Below are 25,155 nucleotides of genomic sequence, written 5' to 3' on the forward strand. Positions count from 1 at the left end.
GTATAGGCTACTTCCTTAAAGGACTCCAGACATTAGACAAATATCAGTCTATGTTTTATTTTTAATATTAGGGAAAAGACACACAGTCATGCGTGACAAAAAAAATAGGAGGTAAAATATATTTTTGGTAATTCTGTTAATTACACTGCGCAAATCGGATGAGGAACGGTTGGCTCTCCAGTCTCCATAGAACTTAAAATATTTATATATAATATATATTTATTTCGTGTTCGCATTTATGAGGAAAAAACAATGTTACAGACGCGACCGCTCTGAACCCGGCACTAAAAGACTGCTTTAAAACTTTCACATAGTCTGTTGCCTTTAAGAAGTAAAAGCAGACAATACACTGTAATACAACTGTAATACAAGCCTCACTGAACATGTAACGAGTAAAATATTACTGAAAATTGATTAGTAATGCCTTACACTACTGCGTTACAGCAAAAAGTAATATGTTACTGTAATGTATTACTTTTGTAATGCGTTACTCCCAACACTGATTAAAAAATAGTAGTTATTGATTAGTTAATAGTGGAGTACCACTTATATCGCTATTACTTACTAATTCGCTAATCAGAGTTTCTTGTGGTAACGCTTCCTTTTACAGTCCAGTTACCCATGTAAATACTATGTACTTATTTTAGTAACTACAATTACTGGGTAGTACTAACTACCCCTAAACCTACCCCTGTTCCATGTACTTACCTTATATTAGCCAGTACTTTCTAGGTAAGTACACTGTAAGTACACTAGTTAATAGTAATTATTAGATTGTCCATATTGTGTTACTCATTTGTTCCTGTGTAGTTATTAAACAAAGGAACCTCATTCTAAAGTGTTACCATTTCAAGTTTACCATCAGTGTTGGGAGTAACGCATTACAAAAGTAATACATTACAGTAACATATTACTTTTTGCTGTAACGCAGTAGTGTAAGGCATTACTAATCAATTTTCAGTAATATTTTACTCGTTACATGTTCAGTGAGGCTTGTATTACAGTTGTATTACAGTGTAATGTCTGCTTTTACTTCTTAAAGGCAACAGACTATGTGAAAGTTTTAAAGCTGTCTTTTAGTGCCGGTTCAGAGCGGTCGTGTCTGTAACATTGTTTTTTCCTCATAAATGCGAACACGAAATAAATATATATTATATATAAATATTTTAAGTTCTATGGAGACTGGAGAGCCAACCGTTCCTCATCCGATTTGCGCAGTGTAATTAACAGAATTACCAAAAATGTATTTTACCTCCTATTTTTTTGTCACTCATGAATGTGTCTTTTCCCTAATATTAAAAATAAAACATAGACTGATATTTGTCTAATGTCTGGAGTCCTTTAAGGAAGTAGCCTATACACGTTTCAATACATGTATTTTCTGAGAATTTTTATTTCAAGTTTTGACTGCAAATGTCATGTCCATAATGCTGGACTTAACTTCAAATGTTAACTTCAAATAATACTAATAGCCTAATTTAAAGATAAGGCAGCATTGGATCTGGACGGTAAGGAGAATAACGCTGGAGTTGGAAGAGGTGTGTCGCGATTCTGTAGGTTCGTGGATCTGAGTCGTGTGGCGAATCGCGATTTCAGGTTCATATTGCATATCGTTACAGCCCAAAAGTTAAGTTCTACTTAGTTATTTTGGTGAAAGTAACTCAAAAGTAATACATGAGTAATGTAACGCATTACAATTCTGAGACAGTAATATTGTAAGGTAATGAATTACTTTTAAATAACAGTAACAAGTAATACCTAATGTATTACAGTTTGGAAGTAACTTGCACAACACTGTTTTTAATACTTCCCAGAGAACTACCGAGAAAGTTTCATAATTCATGCAAAACTACAATCTATAATAATCTATTATATATAATCTATATATAAACTATAATCAAAACTATAATCTATAATCTAGGACTAATGAGTAGGAAACAAAGGAACCTTATTCTAAAATCTGTATGTTTTTTTCATTGTACCGTTCTCTTGGCTAAATTTAATCAACAGCTGTTAAAATTAGCCGTTAAAATGAACAAATAGCAGTTTGAATCAATGTCCAGAACTATAAAAAGACCAAACTTGCTGAACGCAGCGGAAGGGTGTTATTTTCCTGCATGACAATGCACTGAACCGCGTGCCGCCCGAGAACAGTGAGGGGTGGCTCGTGATCAGGTGACCTCGTCCACTTCCACCACATTCAGGACGAAGACAAAACCTCCTTCCTTTTGGGCCTATTCCTCTGTACAACAACCCTTGTGAAAACAAAGTGTGCTCAGAATGTGCATTTAGTGTCATTCCAATCTTAGTAATATTTACACAAATCTGTAGTTGCAGATTATGTAGATTATGTGCACTTAAAGAGAGTCCACAATAATGTCAAATTAAAGTTTTATTTTAAAGGTTTATTTTAAATCATGTTTTCTTTAAAGAGGTACACTTGTTTTAATGATGACTAACATACATAAGCACTCATTTATAATTAAAACTGTAGTGTGTGGTTCAATGTTACATTTAAAGTGAATTTATATTAAATTGCAACTTCATCACTAATGTATAAATACAATAAGTTTCAATCAAATTGTATTTTACTGTACCATAAATGCTTGTCGGTGCAGTCAGCAGTAACTTTGGCCATATTTCACAGATAATAGAAGTAGTTTTTAAATTACATATAATAATGTACTTCAGTCCTACTTATGCTAATTGCAGTAAAAAAGCCCTCTTGAGGGCAACTAATTTGCTTTTATATTAATTTGTTTAAAAACTGTAATACATTTTATTTTTTAATTGTAAATAACATGCATGTGTCCGAAAACATTACATTCAGTTTGTACTTAAAGAAAAAAATCCTAGGTGTGTATGGGGCATCATAAGAGTGTATGGCGTATCATAAGAGTGTATGGCGCATCATAAGAGTGTATGGCGCATCATAAGAGTGTATGGCGTATCCTAGGTGTGTATGGTGTATCCTAGGTGTGTATGGCGTATCCTAGATGTGTATGGCGTATCCTAGGTGTGTATGGCGTATCATAGGTGTGTATGGTGTATCCTAGGTGTGTATGGCGCATCATAAGAGTGTATGGCGTATCCTAGGTGTGTATGGTGTATCCTAATTTTATGGCGTATCCTAGGTGTGTATGGCGTATCCTAGGTGTGTATGGTGTATCCTAGGTGTGTATGGCGTATCATAGGTGTGTATGGCGTATCCTAGGTGTGTATGGCGCATCAAAAGAGTGTATGGCGTATCCTAGGTGTGTATGGTGTATCCTAATTTTGTGGCGTATCCTAGGTGTGTATGGCGTATCATAGGTGTGTATGGCGTATCCTAGGTGTGTATGGTGTATCCTAATTTTATGGCGTATCCTAGGTGTGTATGGCGTATCCTAGGTGTGTATGGTGTATCCTAGGTGTGTATGGCGCATCATAAGAGTGTATGGCGTATCCTAGGTGTGTATGGCGTATCCTAGGTGTGTATGGTGTATCCTAGGTGTGTATGGTGTATCCTAGGTGTGTATGGCGTATCCTAGATGTGTATGGCGTATCCTAGGTGTGTATGGCGTATCATAGGTGTGTATGGTGTATCTTAGGTGTGTATGGCGCATCATAAGAGTGTATGGCGTATCCTAGGTGTGTATGGTGTATCCTAATTGTATGGCGTATCCTAGGTGTGTATGGCGTATCCTAGGTGTGTATGGCGTATCATAGGTGTGTATGGCGTATCCTAGGTGTGTATGGTGCATCATAAGAGTGTATGGCGTATCCTAGGTGTGTATGGTGTATCCTAATTTTATGGCGTATCCTAGGTGTGTATGGCGTATCCTAGGTGTGTATGGTGTATCCTAGGTGTGTATGGCGCATCATAAGAGTGTATGGCGTATCCTAGGTGTGTATGGCGTATCCTAGGTGTGTATGACGTATCCTAGGTGTGTATGGCGCATCATAAGAGTGTATGGCGTATCCTAGGTGTGTATGGTGTATCCTAGGTGTGTATGGCGCATCATAAGAGTGTATGGCGTATCCTAGGTGTGTATGGCGTATCCTAGGTGTGTATGGCGCATCATGAGAGTGTATGGCTTATCCTAGGTGTGTATGGCGTATCCTAGGTGTGTATGGCGCATCATAAGAGTGTATGGCGTATCCTAGGTGTGTATGGTGTATCCTAGGTGTGTATGGCGTATCCTAGGTGTGTATGGCGCATCATAAGAGTGTATGGCGTATCCTAGGTGTGTATGGTGTATCCTAGGTGTGTATGGCGCATCATAAGAGTGTATGGCTTATCCTAGGTGTGTATGGCGTATCCTAGGTGTGTATGGCGTATCCTAGGTGTGTATGGCGCATCATAAGAGTGTATGGCGTATCCTAGGTTTGTATGGTGCATCCTAGGTGTGTATGGCGCATCCTAGGTGTGTATGGCGTATCCTAGGTCTGTATTTCGCATCCTAGGTGTGTATGGTGTATCCTAGGTGTGTATGGCGTATCCTAGGTGTGTATGGCGTATCCTAAGTGTGTATGGCGTATCCTAGGTGTGTATGGCGCATCTTAAATGTGTGTGGTGTATCCTAGGTGTGTATGGCGTATCCTAGGTGTGTATGGCGCATCATAAGAGTGTATGGCGTATCCTAGGTGTGTATGGTGCATGTTAAATGTGTGTGGTGTATCCTAGGTGTGTATGGCGTATCCTAGGTGTGTATGGCGCATCATAAGAGTGTATGGCGTATCCTAGGTGTGTATGGTGCATCCTAGGTGTGTATGGCGTATCCTAGGTCTGTATTTCGCATCCTAGGTGTGTATGGTGTATCCTAGGTGTGTATGGCGTATCCTAAGTGTGTATGGCGTATCCTAGGTGTGTATGGCGCATCTTAAATGTGTGTGGTGTATCCTAGGTGTGTATGCCGTATCCTAGGTGTGTATGGCGCATCATAAGAGTGTATGGCGTATCCTAGGTGTGTATGGTGCATCTTAAATGTGTGTGGTGTATCCTAGGTGTGTATGGCGTATCCTAGGTGTTTGGTGCATCCTAGATGTGTATTTTGCATCCTAGGTGTGTATGGTGTATCCTAGGTGTGTATGGCGTATCCTAGGTGTGTATGGTCTATCCTAGGTGTGTATGGCGTATCCTAAGTGTGTATGGCGTATCCTAGGTGTGCATGGCGCATCTAAAATGTGTATGGTGTATCCTAGGTGTGTATGGCGTATCCTAGGTTTGTATGGCGTATCCTAGGTGTGTATGGGGCATCATAAGAGTGTATGGCGTATCCTAGGTGTGTATGGCGTATCCTAGGTTAGTATGGTGTATCCTAGGAGTGTATGGTGTACCCTAGGTGTGTATGGCGCATCCTAGGTGTGTATGGCGTATCCTAGGTCTGTATTTCGCATCCTAGGTGTGTATGGTGTATCCTAGGTGTGTATGGCGTATCCTAAGTGTGTATGGCGTATCCTAGGTGTGTATGGCGCATCTTAAATGTGTGTGGTGTATCCTAGGTGTGTATGGCGCATCCTAGGTGTGTATGGCGTATCCTAGGTGTGTATGGTGCATCCTAGGTGTGTATGGCGTATCCTAGGTGTGTATGGTGCATCCTAGGTGTGTATGGTGCATCCTAGGTGTGTATGGCGTATCCTAGGTGTGTATGGCGCATCCTAGGTGTGTATGGCGTATCCTAGGTGTGTATGGTGCATCCTAGGTGTGTATGGCGTATCCTAAGTGTGTATGGCGTATCCTAGGTCTGTATTTCGCATCCTAGGTGTGTATGGTGTATCCTAGGTGTGTATGGCGTATCCTAAGTGTGTATGGCGTATCCTTGGTGTGTATGGCGCATCTTAAATGTGTGTGGTGTATCCTAGGTGTGTATGGCGTATCCTAGGTGTGTATGGCGCATCATAAGAGTGTATGGCGTATCCTAGGTGTGTATGGTGCATCTTAAATGTGTGTGGTGTATCCTAGGTGTGTATGGTGCATCCTAGATGTGTATTTTGCATCCTAGGTGTGTATGGTGTATCCTAGGTGTGTATGGCGTATCCTAGGTGTGTATGGTCTATCCTAGGTGTGTATGGCGTATCCTAAGTGTGTATGGCGTATCCTAGGTGTGTATGGCGCATCTTAAATGTGTATGGTGTATCCTAGGTGTGTATGGCGTATCCTAGGTTTGTATGGCGTATCCTAGGTGTGTATGGGGCATCATAAGAGTGTATGGCGTATCCTAGGTGTGTATGGCGTATCCTAGGTTAGTATGGTGTATTCTAGGAGTGTATGGTGCATCCTAGATGTGTATGGCGCATCATAGGTGTGTATGGCGCATCATAAGAGTGTATGGCGTATCCTAGGTGTGTATGGCGCATCATAGGTGTGTATGGCGCATCATAAGAGTGTATGGCGTATCCTAGGTGTGTATGGCGTATCCTAGGTGTGTATGGTGTATCCTAGGTGTGTATGGCGCATCATAGGTGTGTATGGCGCATCATAAGAGTGTATGGCGTATCCTAGGTGTGTATGGCGTATCCTAGGTGTGTATGGTGTATCCTAGGTGTGTATGGTGCATCATAGGTGTGTATGGCGCATCATAAGAGTGTATGGCGCATCATAAGAGTGTATGGCGTATCCTAGGTGTGTATGGCGTATCCTAGGTGTGTATGGTGTATCCTAGGAGTGTATGGTGCATCCTAGGTGTGTATGGCGCATCATAAGAGTGTATGGCGTATCCTAGGTGTGTATGGTGTATCCTAGGAGTGTATGGTGCATCCTTGGTGTGTATGGCGTATCCTAGGTGTGTATGGCGTATCCTAGGTGTGTATGGTGTATCCTAGGTGTGTATGGTGTATCCTAGGAGTGTATGGCGTATCCTAGGTGTGTATGGTGCATCCTAGGTGTGTATGGCGTATCCTAGGTGTGTATGGCGTATCCTAGGTGTGTATGGTGTATCCTAGGTGTGTATGGTGCATCCTAGGTGTGTATGGTGTATCCTAGGAGTGTATGGTGCATCCTAGGTGTGTATGGCGTATCCTAGGTGTGTATGGTGCATCCTAGGTGTGTATGGCGTATCCTAGGTGTGTATGGTGTATCCTAGGTGTGTATGGTGCATCCTAGGTGTGTATGGCGCATCATAAGAGTGTATAGCGTATCCTAGGTGTATGGCGTATCCTAGGTGTGCATGGTGTATCCTAGGTGTGTATGCAGTATCCTAGGTGTGTATGGTGTATCCTAGGTGTGTATGGCGCATCATAAGAGTGTATGGCGTATCTTAGGTGTGTATGGCATATCCTAGGTGTGTATGGCGTATCCTAGGTGTGTATGGTGTATCCTAGGTGTGTATGGCGTATCCTAGGTGCGTATGGTGCATCCTAGGTGTGTATGGCGCATCATAAGAGTGTATGGCATATCCTAGGTGTGTATGGTGTATCCTAGGTGTGTATGGCGTATCCTAGGTGTGTATGGTGCATCCTAGGTGTGTATGGCGCATCATAAGAGTGTATGGCATATCCTAGGTGTGTATGGTGTATCCTAGGTGTGTATGGCGCATCATAGGTGTGTATGGCGCATCCTAGGTGTGTAGGGCGCATCATAAGAGTGTATGGCGTATCCTAGGTGTGTATGGCGTATCCTAGGTGTGTATGGTGTATCCTAGGAGTGTATGGCGTATCCTAGGTGTGTATGGTGCATCCTAGGTGTGTATGGCGCATCATAAGAGTGTATGGCGTATCCTGGGCGTGTATGACGTATCCTAGGTGTGTATGGTGTATCCTAGGTGTGTATGGCGTATCCTGGGTGTGTATGGCGTATCCTAGGTGTGTATGGCGTATCCTGGGTGTGTATGGTGTATCCTAGGTGTGTATGGCATATCCTAGGTGTGTATGGTGTATCCTAGGAGTGTATGGCGCATCCTAGATGTGTATGGCGAATCCTAGGGGTGTATGGTGTATCCTAGGTGTGTATGGTGCATCCTAGGTGTGTATGGCGTATCCTATGTGTGTATGGCGTATCCTAGGTGTGTATGGTGTATCCTAGGTGTGTATGGTGCATCCTAGGTGTGTATGGCGCATCATAAGAGTGTATAGCGTATCCTAGGTGTATGGCGTATCCTAGGTGTGTATGGTGTATCCTAGGTGTGTATGCCGTATCCTAGGTGTGTATGGCGTATCCTAGGTGTGTATGGCGTATCCTAGGTGTGTATGGTGTATCCTAGGTGTGTATGGCGCATCATAAGAGTGTATGGCGTATCTTAGGTGTGTATGGCGTATCCTAGGTGTGTATGGTGTATCCTAGGTGTGTATGGTGTATCCTAGGTGTGTATGGCGTATCCTAGGTGTGTATGGTGCATCCTAGGTGTGTATGGCGCATCATAAGAGTGTATGGCATATCCTAGGTGTGTATGGTGTATCCTAGGTGTGTATGGCGCATCATAGGTGTGTATGGCGCATCCTAGGTGTGTATGGCGCATCATAAGAGTGTATGGTGTATCCTAGGTGTGTATGGCTTATCCTAGGTGTGTATGGCGTATCCTAGGTGTGTATGGGGTATCCTAGGAGTGTATGGCGTATCCTAGGTGTGTATGGTGCATCCTAGGTGTGTATGGCGCATCATAAGAGTGTATGGCGTATCCTGGGCGTGTATGACGTATCCTAGGTGTGTATGGTGTATCCTAGGTGTGTATGGCGTATCCTGGGTGTGTATGGCGTATCCTAGGTGTGTATGGCGTATCCTGGGTGTGTATGGTGTATCCTAGGTGTGTATGGCTTATCCTAGGTGTGTATGGTGTATCCTAGGAGTGTATGGCGCATCCTAGATGTGTATGGCGAATCCTAGGTGTGTCTGGTGTATCCTAGGTGTGTATGGTGCATCCTAGGTGTGTATGGCGTATCCTATGTGTGTATGGCGTATCCTAGGTGTGTATGGTGTATCCTAGGTGTGTATGGCGCATCATAAGAGTGTATAGCGTATCCTAGGTGTATGGCGTATCCTAGGTGTGTATGGTGTATCCTAGGTGTGTATGCCGTATCCTAGGTGTGTATGGCGTATCCTAGGTGTGTATGGCGTATCCTAGGTGTGTATGGCGCATCATAAGAGTGTATGGCGTATCCTAGGTGTGTATGGTGTATCCTAGGTGTGTATGGCGCATCATAAGAGTGTATGGCGTATCTTAGGTGTGTATGGCGTATCCTAGGTGTGTATGGCGTATCCTAGGTGTGTATGGTGTATCCTAGGTGTGTATGGCGTATCCTAGGTGTGTATGGTGCATCCTAGGTGTGTATGGCGCATCATAAGAGTGTATGGCATATCCTAGGTGTGTATGGTGTATCCTAGGTGTGTATGGCGCATCATAGGTGTGTATGGCGCATCCTAGGTGTGTATGGCGCATCATAAGAGTGTATGGCGTATCCTAGGTGTGTATGGCTTATCCTAGGTGTGTATGGCGTATCCTAGGTGTGTATGGCTTATCCTAGGTGTGTATGGCGTATCCTAGGTGTGTATGGTGTATCCTAGGAGTGTATGGCGTATCCTAGGTGTGTATGGTGCATCCTAGGTGTGTATGGCGTATCCTGGGCGTGTATGACGTATCCTAGGTGTGTATGGTGTATCCTAGGTGTGTATGGCGTATCCTGGGTGTGTATGGTGCATCCTAGGTGTGTATGGCGCATCATAAGAGTGTATGGCGTATCCTGGGCGTGTATGACGTATCCTAGGTGTGTATGGTGTATCCTAGGTGTGTATGGCGTATCCTAGGTGTGTATGGCGTATCCTGGGTGTGTATGGCATATCCTAGGTGTGTATGGTGTATCCTAGGAGTGTATGGCGCATCCTAGATGTGTATGGCGAATCCTAGGTGTGTATGGTGTATCCTAGGTGTGTTGTTTCAGTTTTAGATTTGTTCAAAGCAGTTACATAAACACACCCTCTATGTTAAGACTGTAGTTAAGAATTAGTCTGACCAGCTAGAAGTGAGTCAAGGGATAATCAGTCTAAAATTGGATTCATATTAGACCAGTCTCAAAGAAAGAAATTGGATCACTTAACTTTTCCTGTTAGACTAGTTATGTCAGCCTGCCACAGGTTTTAACGAGGTCTTCTTGGCTTCTGACGTCAAGTATAACTGCTTAGTTTGTCGGTTTTCTTCAGTTAAATGAAAAGAAGACTGAAGTCATTTTATTTGGCTTTCCCCATTTGGTAGATGGCCTGACCTCTAGTTTAGGACCTCTGCAAGCGAATATTCGCATTCTTGTAAAGAACCTGGGTGTTGTTGTTGTTGATTCAGAGTTTAAATTTAACCAGTTTTTTCCAGCTTTAGGGGCATGCAGAAATTGAAATATTTTGCATCTTTTAGTGGCCTAGAGACAGTCATCCATAGGGGCTAGTTCCTAGAACTGTTGGCGGAAGTACCCGGGTTTTGGCGTGTTCGTGCCTCTGGAACTAGGAACGATTTTACTTCTATGAACTCCTTTTGGAGGAACTAATGGCGCTTTTCCATTACCAGTACCAGCTCGGCTCGCCTCGGCTCGCTTTTCACTCCATTTTCCATTGCAGACAGTACCGCCACAAATTGTACCCGGTCGTCATAGCAACCCCTTTCGTTCCTCGTTGCCCTATCAATCTCTCGCTGGATCCTCTCTTCGGCCACACAAAGAAAAGTCTGTACCTCCTCATTTGACTACGGCGTATTCTTCCGAGTTGCCATAATAATAGTAGTTAGTTTAGTAACTGTCTCTGGCCAAACTATTTAAAAATGGCGGGGATATTCTGGATACTCCATCTGGCACTTGTGATAGATGGACCTTTTATGCTGAGGAGAAAATCCAACGCAACTTTGAGGGGACCAAGAGAAACATGATTATGTATTTCTGCTCAGCGACACTGGACAACAACCACACGCCATACGCTAAAATCATAACTGTCTACTTTCTATGTATAATAACGTGTTAGACGGGACTGTTTGACAGATCGTAAACTAATGAACACGGAGAATGCGAGCACTGTGTGGCCGTCAAAATAAAAGTCCCAACCACATACGTGGCTTACATTATTTCAGAGTTCCTACTGGCGGTGCAAATGCAACCAGGAAAACGTTCCTAGGGAACCATTAGATCTATTAGTTGGTGACAGAGCCTTCTCCATATTTGCCCCTAGGCTGTGGAATTCGCTATCTCAATCTGTTACCTGTCACCTGTTATCTTCTTCTTTATCTGCATTTAGTCATCTCTGACTCAGACCTATTCATAGTTTGTTTGGGATATGTTAGTCTCAGTGAGTAGACTTAGTCTTGATTTTAAAATGGTTTAAGTTGCTAATTAGAATTTGTATACTCTGTATTTTTGTGTGACTGTTATTTTTATTGTGTGTTTGTAAAGCACATTGGTCAGCAGAAATGTTGTTTTAAGGTCCTATATAAATAAAAGTGACCTTGCTCTGTAAGATGAGACTATAGTCTATAAGATGAAGGGCACAGACGTTCTGACGCCGAACTTCCTGTATTCGCTTGTGTTTCATTGTGCTAATGTTGTATTTCTTGTGCTGTGTCTGTCCTGCAGGACTCGAAGCCCAAGCTCAGACCGCGGCTCTGTGCCATCAAGAAAGGCCCCAATGGCTTCGGCTTTAACCTGCACAGCGAGAAGTCCAGACCCGGCCAGTACATCAGAGCTGTAGATGAGGACTCGCCGGCACAGAGGTCCGGCCTAAAATCCAAAGACCGGATAATACAGGTACAAGACACACTTTCTCAAGTCTCTCTGTAGGTGATATTTTATTTAATTCATAATATAATTTATAATGTTAAGAAACATGAACCTGTGCTCTGTTTAAATGCACTTAAGTGTGTTAAGAAACATGAAGCTGTGCTCTGTTTAAATCCACTTAAGTATGTTAAGAAACATGAACCTGTGCTCTGTTTAAATGCACTTAAGTGTGTTAAGAAACATGAACCTGTGCTCTGTTTAAATGCACTTAAGTGTGTTAAGAAACATGAAGCTGTGCTCTGTTTAAATCCACTTAAGTATGTCAAGAAACATGAACCTGTGCTCTGTTTAAATGCACTAAAGTGTGTTAAGAAAAATGAACGTTTGCTCTGTTTAAAGGGTAACTTAACCCCTGGTCAGAGCCTGACTCTGTTAGGAAACATGAACCTGTGCTCTGTTTAAATGCACTTAAGTGTGTTAGGAAACATGAAGCTGTGCTCTGTTTAAATGTACTTAAGTGTGTTAAGAAACATGAACCTGTGCTCTGTTTAAATCCACTTAAGTATGTCAAGAAACATGAACCTGTGCTCTGTTTAAATCCACTTAAGTATGTCAAGAAACATGAACCTGTGCTCTGTTTAAATCCACTTAAGTATGTCAAGAAACATGAACCTGTGCTCTGTTTAAATACACTTAAGTGTGTCAAGAAACATGAAGCTGTGCTCTGTTTAAATGTACTTAAGTGTGTCAAAAAACATGAACCTGTGCTCTGTTTAAATGCACTTAAGTGTGTTAAGAAACATGAACCTGTGCTCTGTTTAAATGTACTTAAGTGTGTTAAGAAACATGAACCTGTGCTCTGTTTAAATGCACTTAAGTGTGTTAGGAAACAATGAACCTGTGCTCTGTTTAAATGCACTTAAGTGTGTTAGGAAACATGAACCTGTGCTCTGTTTAAATCCACTTAAGTATGTCAAGAAACATGAACCTGTGCTCTGTTTAAATGCACTTAGTATGTCAAGAAACATGAACCTGTGCTCTGTTTAAATGCACTTAAGTGTGTTAGGAAACATGAACGTGTGCTCTGTTTAAATGCACTTAAGTGTGTTAAGAAACATGAACGTTTGCTCTGTTTAAAGGGTAACTTAACCCCTGGTCAGAGCCTGACTCCACCCACTGGCAATATTTGAAAAATGCTGAAAAAGTGGGCAGACCCCAGCGGAGATAGAGAAGACGAAATAGATGCTAAAACACTCTATCCTGATCGTTTTCAATACTCGCAATTCCAACTCCTGACCCGCTACAGTGGTTTTGACGAAACAAGCTGGTTTTTATACTGCCAAGGGCGTAGCTCGTACCAAGAGCGTGGTGAGCTGAACCGCTAACAACCAATAGGAAAATTCACCTGCAGTAGCCACCGTTCAACCTGAAGAGGGCAGCACTAAGACGTTTTTACACCATATATTGTAGAAATAAAACACTTTATACACAAATGTCGAAAAAGTTACTCGAATCAATGACTGGTATTAATAAAGATCCATTCTTACAGGTCATTAACTAAAAAAAGTTGGTTTAGGGTTTAGTTACTCTTTAAGTGTTCTTAAGTGGCCTTATTTTTAGTAGTATTATATAATCTAAAAAAACACTTTAGAAAAATTAAAGTGCACTAAAAGTACACATTCAATACAATTGAGCACTTTTTTCACAAAGGCATTTTTTTTTTTTTTTACTAAATAATTTTGGTGAGAAAAGTCTTTGGTGTTAGAATAAAAGATGATAGATTTATTCTTTTCCAAGTATAGTGTTATTATGACTTGGCAACACTGTTCCTGGAAGGGAAATTTGTACATTGTGGCACTTTTTTAAGCGTATCCTGTTTGACAACAGAGAAGCAGAGACAAATGGGATGAAAGTGGAACATGGGCAAGCAGTTAGTCTGTCTATTAACAGTAGTAAGTCCATACTTCCTCTGCAGCAGCAACATGCACTCTTAGAAGAAAAGGTTCTATATAGAACCTTAAAAGGTTCTATCAGCGCTATGTATTTGGAACCCCTAAGAGGTTCTATACAGAACCCTTTTTAAAGGTTCAATAATAAGAACCCTTTAGGGTTCTTTGTAACCAGGAAAAAGGTTCTATATGGAACAAGATCATTCATTATCATTTGTTTTATCCTTTCCGGATTCAATATTTCATGTTATTGACAAACATCAAGACCCTAAAATGTATTTATGAATGCATGTGAATGATCACAAAATTCAAGATATGGGGGTTAGAAAATGTATATATTTATATCAATTAATATAATTAATCAATATCACATGAAGAGTGCCATTTCAGTTTTTCTCCTCCAAAAATCAGCATGATTAAAATGTAATATTAAGTTACTACATCAGTTTAATAAACAATAATTTAATTACAACTACAAAATGTTGCAGAACTAAGTAATATACAGTCGTGCTCAGAATTAATGGGACCCCTGGTAAATATGATGAAAACTGGCTGTAAAAATAATTCTGCATTGTTTATCCTTTTGATCTTCCATTCAAAAAATCAGCAAAATTCAAACCTTTCATTGAAGCAAAATAATTGAAAGTGGGGGTAAATCACACTATGAAATAAATGTTTTTCTCCAAAACACTCTGGCCATAATTATTGGCACCCTGTTATTAAAAACTTTTTGCAACCTCAGATCTGTAAACTTTTGCCAAGATAACAGATGGCAGAAGCTTCATTTTGTGCTCCGTAACTAATTTTTGTGTTGATTTTGATTTTTGTTTTGGATCGTTGTCCTGATGGAAGATCCAACCACGGCCCATTATAATATTTCTAGCAGAAGGTGTCAGGTTTTTATTTTTTATCTTTTTGTATTTGATAGAATCCATAATACCATGTATCTGAACAAGATGTCCAGGACCTCCAGCAAATAAATAGGCCCACAACATACAAGATCCAGCAGTATATTTAACCGTAGGCATGGGGTACTCTTCATCCCTGTTTGCACCAAACACATCTGCTGAGTTTGCTGCCAAAAAGCCCCTTTTTTAGTTTCATCTGACCACAGAACCCTGTGCCGTTTGAAGATCCAGTCGTGTCTGACACCTGAATATGCTGGAGTTTGTTTTTGGATGAGCGAGGAGCATTTTTCTTGAAACCCTCTCAAACAACATGTGGGGATGTAGGGGTTGCCTGATATTTTTTTTTTAGGTTTTCTGACTCAAGTAATCTCTGCAATTCTCCATCTGTGATCCTTGAAGAGTCTTTGGACACTCAAACTTTCATCCTCACCGTCCATTAAGGCAAAATAGACACACGTCCTCTTCCTGGCAGAATCGTAACATCTTTAGTTGATTATAACTTCTTAATTATTGTCCTGATGGTCAAAATGGGGATTTTCAATTCTTTAGCTATTTTCTTACATCCACTTTCTATTTTGTGAAGCTCAACAATCTTTTGATGCACATCAGAACCATGTTCTTTGGTTTTATTCACTGTGATGGATGATTCAGGGAATTTGACCTTTGTGCTTCCTCATATTTAAACTCCTTGAAACAAGCAGTCATAGCTGGACAATTTCATGTTCCTAGTCACCCTGATGTGCTTAAAAAATTAAATATTAATGGGAATGTACTTCAGAGATATTTTTCTCATAAAAAATTCTAGGGGTGCCAACAATTATGGCCAGAGTGTTTTGGAGAAAAACATTTATTTCATAGTGTGATTTACCCCCACTTTCAATTCTTTTGCTTCAATGAAAGGTTTGAATTTTGCCAATTTTTTGAATGGAAGATCAAAAGGATAAACAATGCAGAATTATTTTTTACAGCCAGTTTTCATCATATTTACCAGGGGTCCCATTAATTCTGAGCACGACTGTATGCATGAATAATAGCCTATTTTTGTGTCAAAAGGGTTCTTTCTTGTCATTATAGAACCTTTTTTTAGCATGACAGGTTCTTTGAAGTCTAGTAAAGAACCCTATGCTTCATACTGTATATAGAACCCCAATGAACCATTTTTTCTAAGATTGTGGATATCAGATCTTCTCCGCAGAGACCTTAATCATTAAGATGCTAAAACTATTTAGAGAACTGTCTTTAAAGATACTGTAATTGAAACCGACAGATTCGTATAGACAACGTGCAATAATATAAACTCTTAATCGTGTATTTTGGATGTGTTTCTTTCCGTTAACTAGAATCACTTGAACATGAAGAGTAGCTTAAAAGAAAACATGTGAGATTTTATATAACAGCCCAAAAAAAAAATAGTATGTTAAATTATTATATTTTTAAGAAACTTATATTTTAAACACAGTATTTTGCTCTATTTTGCCAATGATGGTGCCAAACAAAGCCACAGCAGAACTGCTGTTTGCCTTCGAGCAACACACTGTGTGTTTCGTTTCCCAAATGCATTCAAATGCAATGTACATAATACTAAAAATAAAGAAAGAGTAGGTGTATGTTTCTGTAGGTTTTTCTCTGTCCGGTGATGTAATTCTTGAGTCTGGCCGCTTCATCCGGAGCGAGGGCCACGGAAAGGCCACCAAGTGAACGAGGGGAGGGAGGGAAGGAAGCAAAGGGATGGAGGGGTCTTTGTTGTCCCAGAGGGGCCTCCAGACCGGGTTCTTTGTGTTGGACAGACGGCTATTGTTCCTGCTGAGCCCACATTGTCCGTTTCCTCTCTGGGACTGAACTCCACTACAGACACACCCTCATTCCACATATATAGAAGCACAGGCGGGCTGAGCGGTTCCCACACCGCCTCGCATCACACCTAAACTCATTTCAACATTCACTATAACACAAGTGAAAGATACTGTCTATAAACCACTTAGAAGAAAAGGTTCCATATATAGAACAAAATTTCTATTTATTAGATCATAGAATCATTTTAATGATTCAGTGTAAATTGACAGCTAGTGGTTGAAATGGGTACTGCAGTCTGAATTCAAAACATTGGAGAGTATTTTCCATAGATATCTATATAAAGGCTAGATGTCGTCCACGCTGCTGGCCAATGGAGATCGACGTCAGCACCTGGCGGCCATCTTGTCACAGGCAGCTCGCTCACTCGTAACATTGTGTTGATGGTGCATGTACTTTTTAAATCACCGTAACTTGCTCAATTTTCTACCGATTTTCAAACGGTTTGTTTTGTTATAAACGTCAGAGATTTAGTTATGACACTGCATACTTATGAATAAAAAGTGTATAAATAAATAATCATCCAGATAATTATAGCCACGTTAATAACGTTTGTAAGAAACCAAACCGTTTGTAAATCCGTCAAGATTTCAACGAGATAAGAGTATTTGTGTTCGTGCTGACCACTCGTCTTACATCAGCTTGCCTGTGACAAGATGGCCGCCGGTGATGACGATGGAAACTCCACCGTAACACATCTAGCCTTTATATACATATCTATGGTATTTTCCACCTCCTCGACACTCATGCGGGTTGCCAGATTGAGGAAAAATGCAATGGAATGCGACAATACTTTTATCCGCATTTTAATATTCCTCTGTTCATAGAGATTTCTAGATGAGTGCAAGGCTTTTTAAGTCGGGTTAAATCTGCGATCTCTGACCCAGTTTGTTTGCCGGCTTCCATCGCTGTGATACAATGTGTTTTCCACCAACTGGCAACCTGAAGGGTTCCCTTCCAAAAGGGAGTTTTGACGGTGATGCCAACTCTGTTTTCATAGTGTGAAGAATATTTTAATAAACTTTTTCCCATGACAGAACCCCTTTTTTCAATTGGAAAGGTTGTTAAATGCCAATAAAGTACCTGTATTTTTAAAAGTGTCGTAAAAGGTTCTTTAAAATTCTTTAAAAGACACAAGGGCTCTAACTAGAACCCAATCAAACCGTACTATTACGTACTATTAAAGTGAGCTCCTGTATATTCCACCTCTGGCTTGTCTTTCTCGAAGTTTGGCAGTATAAATCATCTTTGTGTTTCAAAGAGGGAAGAAAATATTAGGTCAGAAAAACCAAAGGATGAGAAAAGAATGAATCACTTTTTCCTTTAAATGCCACCTGAAATGAAACACACGTTGATTTCTCACTCATATTCTTATTTGATGAATAATATATCAGTGTTTATGAATATTTCATATCGTTAAATATCAAATAATAAATATTTCAATCACAATTTTCTCCCAAAATCATGCCTCTCGGGGATCCTGTCCGACTTGTCCTTGACATTCGTCCCCAGTCAGTTCACACAAGCGGCTCTCGTGTTTTTTTTGGGTTTTTTTGGCAAACGTGTAATGCATGAATGTTAGTGAATTGAAGACACGGGATATCCTTCCCTCGGACAGCAGGAAAGGAGACTGATAATGTTGAAAAATGAATCCTAGCTTTGATAAACACTTTCTTTGTTGGAACAATGAAGATGTGGATAATGCATCTAAAAATAGATTTCAGGGTGACGTCAATAAGTGTTGTCTTATTTTGAGTAGAGCAACTCGAGTAGAGTTACTGTATATTGTGTGTAATATGCAATTTGTGTGTATGCATGGAATATCCAGATGCCTTAGTATGTGCAATATACAAAAGAGCACTACATTAAAGCCTGCATGAAATCCATTTTGGTTTGATTTTACATACTGTATGCACATACTGATCATCTGAGCGATACTATATCCACTTTATTTTTAAGATGGATACCACAATTTGTTATTTATTCAGCTTAGTCGCACCAAAATGGTTTATTCCAAACTTATAGAACTTTTACTCATCTTCAAAACACAAATTAAGAAATTGTAATATTCTCCCATTATTTTTGTTTTCTATGCTTCAAAAAGTAAAAAAAAAAAACGACAAAAAAAGACTGTAAAACTACTCTATTCTATATTCTATATCTAAAATTATATATAAATTGAGTGGTGTAATCCAAGTCTTCGAAGTAAATCTGTCATCATATAAAGTGAATGTGTCTTGGTTTAAACCATGCCTATTATAGTAAACTAATATTAAAACCATTAAAAAATTACTTTTATTATTTATCCTTTATTTTACCAGGTGATGTTCTGTTAAGATATTCAGATCATTTTTTAAAGGGATACTTCACTTTTTTTTTTTTTTTGGAAATAGGCTCATTTTACAACTCCCCCAGAGTTAAACTGTTGAGTTTTACCGTTTTTGAATCCATTCAGCCGATCTCCGGTTCTGGCGGTGCCACTTTTAGCTTAGCTTAGCATATATCATTGAAGTGGACAAGACCATTAGCATTTCTCAGGAAAAAATGACCAAAGTGTTTCGATATTTTTCATATTTAAAACTTGACTCTTCTATAGTTACATTGTGCACTTAGACCGACGGAAAATGTAAAGTTGCGATTTTCTAGGCTGATATGACTAGGAACTATACTCTCATTCCTGCATAATAATCAGGAAACTTCACTGCCGTACCATGAGTGCAGCAGGCGAAACAACCTTTGTTGTAAAATACACTTGTTTGTTCACAGTTTGAGCATTTTTAATTTCAAAATCGGAGACGAATTATCAATTTTTGTTTTCAGTATGGCTGTAAATGTCACAAAATGATATTCAAACTCACATTCAGTTCTTTTAACATTAAATAATGCACATAATTATTATCTCAGATGATCACTCTCATACGTTGTGTGTTGTTGTTCTAGTCACAATGTCGTAGAAAAATAGAAAAGTTTATAATATAGAATTGTTGCGTCACGGCTGGTTTGGACAAAAAAAAAACCTGATTAACCCAAAAACGAAATTTCTGTTATTAATTAATGTCGTTCCAAACCCGCAATATCATCGTTCATCTTTAGAACTTAAATTAAGATATTTTTAATGACGAAATCCGAGAGGTTTCTGAACCAGCCATAGGCAGCAACATTGTTGCTAATTTTAAGGCCCAGAAAGGTAGTAAAGACATCGTTAAAATAGCCCATGTGACTACAATGGTTCAACCTTAATGTTATAAAGTGACGAGAATACTTTTTGTGTGCAAAAAAAAAAACAAACAAACAAAAATGACGACTTTATTCAACAGTCTCTTCCACGTCGTTCTCCTACACCAGTGATGTAGTGTAAACAGGCCAGCGCTTCCAGGGTCTACGTCAGAACGCCGGCTCACTATTGGTCACGTAATCATTACGACACATGCGTGTGATGCAGGAGCTGGCCAATAGTGAGCCAGCGCCAACTGTTTACACTACGTCAACAGGGTTGCAGAATGACATGGAAGAGAAGAGATTGTTGAATAAAGTTATTTTCAAAAAGTATTCTCGTCGCTTCATAACATTAGGACTATTTTAAAGGAGCCGTATGTAAGATTGTGGCCAAAACTGGTACTGCAATCACTTTCAAATTACTGTAGAGCGGTGTATCCCCTCCCCCCTGACTCGAGGTTGCCAGATTGGCTGCAGGATCCAATTTTGTGGTAACTAGAACAGAGCTGGTAACCCGAATGCCGCAACACTACTGACTTCGTGATTGGTAGATCGGTGGAGGGTGGAGCATCAGACCAAAACACAACATGACAACGTCAACATCAGCAACTTCACTTTTTAAATGACAATATGCTGGCCGGACTACTGTAGTCAGTGATATAAGTGTTTGAAAAGAACATGATTTCTTAATGTCTAGTGGCCATTTTATGATTATTTGAAATAGATTTCTTACATACAGCTCCTTTAACTATGTCTTTACTACCTTTCTGGGCCTTTAAAGTTGCATTTACGTTGCTGCATATCACATGGGGCCAGTTGTTCAAAACATTTAATCTGGATCAAAATGATCCGGATTTGGAAATCCCATTTTTTCCTATCTAGGATCAGGTAATCCGTCTTACTTTTATGCCGGTTTTTCAAAGCAACATTGGACTGGATCACCCTGATCCAGATACACAGTTTTCAAGATTACCAGTGCTCTAAATGGGACAACATATCACAATGTGGGCTACCGGCTATGTAAAGAACAGGTAGAAGAGCCAACATGGGGTCACTGTAAGTGTTTCTTATTTTGAGACAAAACACAAATGGGGACAAGATCATTTTTATTTTATTTTTACTTTACTATACTCAATAGCTTAATTGTTAGCCTATGTCTACTTTATCACTGTTACAATGGTTACACAAGTCAAATGCAAAATATAAATAAAAGTATGTACACTAAATGATACAAATGTATTATTCGACCAATTTTAAAGTTTTACAACATATTCTTCCTGAAATCCACCTTGAAATCGTACCCCCTGTTGGAATCAGGATAATCCTGTTTTTATTTTTTTTTTGATCAAATTTTATCCAAATTTAAACAACACAAACTGAAGGTTTGATCCAGATTAAAACTAGGATTGGATTCCCTGATCTAATCTGATTTCAGATTCCTTCTTTCCCTTTTGAACAACCCATTTTCAAGATCCGATAACCAAAATCCGATCAGCTTACCGGCCCCAAATCATCAAAAAATATCTTAATTTGTGTTCCGAAGATGAGCAAAGGTCTTAAGGGTTTGGAACGACATGAGGGACAGAAATGTCAAGGCAGAATTTATTTTTTTTTTTTTTTGGGGTGAGCTGTCCCTTTAAGTGTGAGTCAGTGAATGTCTCCTGATGTGCTGTTTGTCCTCAGGTGAACGCGGTTTCAGTGGAGGGGAAGCAGCATGCAGATGTGGTGGCTGCTATTAGAGCCGGGGGTGAAGACACCACACTCTTGGTCGTAGATCCAGAAACAGATGCTTTCTTCAAGAAGTGTCGAGTGACGCCCACCGCAGAACACCTCACAGGTACACACACACAAAACATGAAGTAAAACGTCAACATGTTTCCAGCAGCTGTAACTCCCCATGGCATCTCTCTAGGAGCGTGTCTCTCTCGCTGCGCTGGGTTTGGGTTTCCTATTGCAGCCATGGAAACTGTGTGTGTGTGTTTGACACAACTTAGTCATGAGTGAGTGGAGACACAATGTTTACTCGTTTTATTTACCTAGCAAGTTGTTGGCGTCAGCACTAGTGGAAACTCTCCTTAGCTGTTATCACTGCTATTGCGTTTTATCAGTTTGAGTAAACATCTGTTTGAGTAAAAATGGCAGGATTGACCAGATGAAGGCTTTTAGATGTCTCAGGTGGTGATGTTTTCAGCGAGGCTCATTTAATACTCATGATCAGTCTGTTTTCTGCCAGAATCACTGCGTTTCGGTTTGAATAGCTGTTTTCTTTTCACAGTGAGGCCGTGGGATTAGCTGTCAACAGGGACTGGGAGCACTAGCTAACAACTAACAGTTAGCAATCCCGCTAACAGCGAACGTTGTCATGACTTTAGCTAACGTTCTGGCAAGGTTCTCTCAAAGTTATGAACAAACATTCTTCCAGGAACGTTAACATTTGAAGAACGTTTTAAAAACGTCTACATAAATATCGTTGTGCTAACCTTTTGAGAACAACCAGATAATATTGAACAAACACTCTATTAAAGTTTCACCTTGTGGTGAAAATCAAGTTTTTAATGTTGTTTAAATGTATATGCAGGGCTCATTTGCATATTTATGGTCCCGCATATACTAAATGAGGCAAGGGTGTAGAGTTACATTCAAGCAACTTTAATGGAAAAAAAAAAAAGTTTAAATATGTCATTGTAGTGAATAATTTCAGATGATGTTGGCTGTTAATTAATGGTGACATCATTGGATCACATTTGAAGTCTAATCACTGATCAGACGTGTGTTTTGTTATTCGTGCGTTTAACCCTCTGGGGTCGTTCGTTTCAGAGTCACACTCGGGGTTTTCGGGTCCAAATGGACCCAAAGGCTGGGATTCATATTTAAAAAAAAAAAAAATTATGATTTTTTTTTATTTTTACTCGTTTTTTATAATATTTTTTCTTTTCTTTTTTGGTGTTTTGAGAAAATTTAAAAAAAATAAAAAATAAATTATAATTAGTATAAATGCAATTATTAAGACAAAATTTCCCACCATTGAATATAATATAATTTTTTTTTTTTTTTTTAAAGCTGTATTTCATTTTAGAGTCAAGCCTAGGCCTCAAAAAAGCAATTTTTTAAATGAGATGGACGCCATCTGGTGGACAAACTGAGCATTTTAAAAATGCAAAACACATGTATAATCTGAATTTTTTGGTGTGTTTGTGTATAAAATTGTGTTTTATACACACTGTTGTGTGTTTTTTTTCAAGATTGTGGCTGATTTGTAGATTGTACGCACAAAAAAACTCAGTATTTTCACATTTTTGCCAATTTTCCATTCATTTTCCATACGGGTCCATTTGGACCCGAACACCCCCAAGTGTGACTATTTTTTTTTCCAACCACTTAGACTATTCACATCCTGTCCCCAATTTTTTTGGGTGTTCAAATACCAAATACCAACAAAGTCACCAAATTTCGGACCATTCCGAGGAAGCTGTGATTTAAAAAAATTTTTTATTTAAATTCTTCGGGTCCATTTGGGCCGAACAACCCCAGAGGCTTAAATATTGTGCTGCTTACCATGTGACTTTCTGAAAAATTAAAAAAAAACATGCGAGCAGGAAGTTAGAAACTACAGTGTTATGTAGACACTCACAGACAGCATCAATCAGCATATGGGATTCAGCAGTTGTGACATGTATTATGCAAGCATACAAAACTCCTTGCAGCTGAAATGTTTTACTATTTATATTTGAATTATTTTGATTGTCACCATTGTCAAGGGTTGTATGATGAGTGTTGATGCCTGAAGTGTCTCTCAACTTTTACTGAAGAGGTTGTCAACTCTTGAATTTGTTTATTGCTTTTTTGCTTAATCAAGTCTGTCATGAAACTACAGGAAAAGCAGTTAAAACCACTTTAATGCAGTTATTTGGCTGTCATTAAAACAAACATGTTTGTCTGCCTTTCCATCAGTCTATTTATCAATGCATCAAATCAAATCAATGCATCAAATCTTTATCAAATCATTTTATAATTTTTCTGAAAACACCTGAAACTCAAATGCACTAACAAGAGACCAACTAAAGTAAAAACTGTTACAAGTAAAGGAAATAAATAGAGAAAAACAAAGGTAGCTTCCTCCTTAATTGTTGAAATTATCATTACTCTCAATTAAAATCTTATTTATACTCATGAAGAAAAAAAGCATATCTTAAATACACACCATATATTATAGTAATACCAGTAATGGTAATCCGATGAAAACACGAATACATCTATATAGTTATAGTGACACCAGCAATGGTAATCAGAATACCTCCAAGGTAAGATAACACGGCCAATGAATACATGAATACAACACCTAGACGACTAAACCCCGCCCTCCTTGTACTGTGACAAGACCTTCTGTTTATAGAGTGCTTTAAACTGGTGAATACTTTGACATTAAGTTCAAGCCCCAGACTATTTCACAGTTCAATACAGACACACAGAAACTCCTCCTGGTGGTTATAACTGTACAACTGCTCGCTCTCTCTCTCTCTCTGGGAATAACTTTTATATATTATCAGGTTGTGAAAAGCTTTAAATAAGAGTTGTGCCTTGTTGAATTTGACATGGTCCTGTATTTTTTTGTGTTCAAGATATTCAGCCTTGTGTATGGTACGTATAGCCCCTTTTTTTTGTAAGATAAGTAATGACTGTAAGGAGTTATTATAATTATTTCCCCATACTTCGACACAATAAGTTAAGTACGGTAGGGAACAATACAGGGTATGGAGTGTATTGTAATCAGGGACATGTTTAGCTTGATTTATCATTGAAAGGCTTTTGGAGACTTTGTGTCTGATGTGAGTTTATTATCTATTGTAAAACACAGAGACATTTTCATTCTCAATCTTTAACGTATTTTTTTTTTTATCTAATTACCAAAGCTTTCATAATTAGATAATCATAATTGTCATCACAATAGAAAATGTTGGTGTCATCTGCAAACAAAACACACTTAAGTAATTTTGAAACATTTTAACCAACTTTTTTTAGTTAATGATCTGTAAGAATGGATCTTTATTAATACCAGTCATTGATTCTAGTCACGTTTTTGACATTTGTTTATAAAGTGTTTTATTTCTACAATATATGGTGTAAAAACGTCTTAGTGCTGCCCTCTGCAGGTTGAACGGTGGCTACTGCAGTTGAATTTTCCTATTGGATCTTCCGCACTTTGTGACGTACGCGTTTCAGCTCACCACGCGAGCTCCGCCCTTGGCAGTATAAAAACCAGCTTGTGTCGTCAAAACCACTGTAGCGAGTCAGGAGTTGGAATTGTGAGTATAGAAAACGATCAGGATAGAGTGTTTTAGCATCTATTTCGTCTTCTCTATCTCCACTGGGGTCTGCCCACTTTTTCAGCATTTTTCAAATATTGCCAGTGGGTGGAGTCAGGCTCTGACCAGGGGTTTAATTACCCTTTAAATATCGCATTGATGTAGAAGTTGAATAATTTAGGGCCCAATATTGACCCCTGGGGGACACCATAAGAAATTACATGACAGTTGAGGACTTCTGTCACTTAAGCTTTTTCCCCAGTCTCC

General features: G+C 39.4%; 1 protein-coding gene across 3 annotated transcripts in view; it reads left to right on the top strand.

Moving 5' to 3' along the window:
- The window catches only part of nherf1b (NHERF family PDZ scaffold protein 1b), a 55,294-nt gene that overhangs the window by 17,025 nt on the left and 13,114 nt on the right, over positions 1-25,155 (top strand). For all 3 annotated transcript variants that reach the window (XM_039665610.2, XM_039665608.2, XM_039665607.2), the window contains 2 exons: positions 11,518-11,688; positions 21,269-21,422. In XM_039665610.2, the coding sequence (XP_039521544.2) occupies positions 11,518-11,688; positions 21,269-21,422 (325 nt within the window). The remainder of the gene's footprint in view (positions 1-11,517; positions 11,689-21,268; positions 21,423-25,155) is intronic.

The sequence above is a fragment of the Pimephales promelas genome, chromosome 3, assembly GCF_988280905.1.
Source record: "Pimephales promelas chromosome 3, fPimPro1.hap1.1, whole genome shotgun sequence".
Lineage (NCBI taxonomy): Eukaryota > Metazoa > Chordata > Actinopteri > Cypriniformes > Leuciscidae > Pimephales > Pimephales promelas.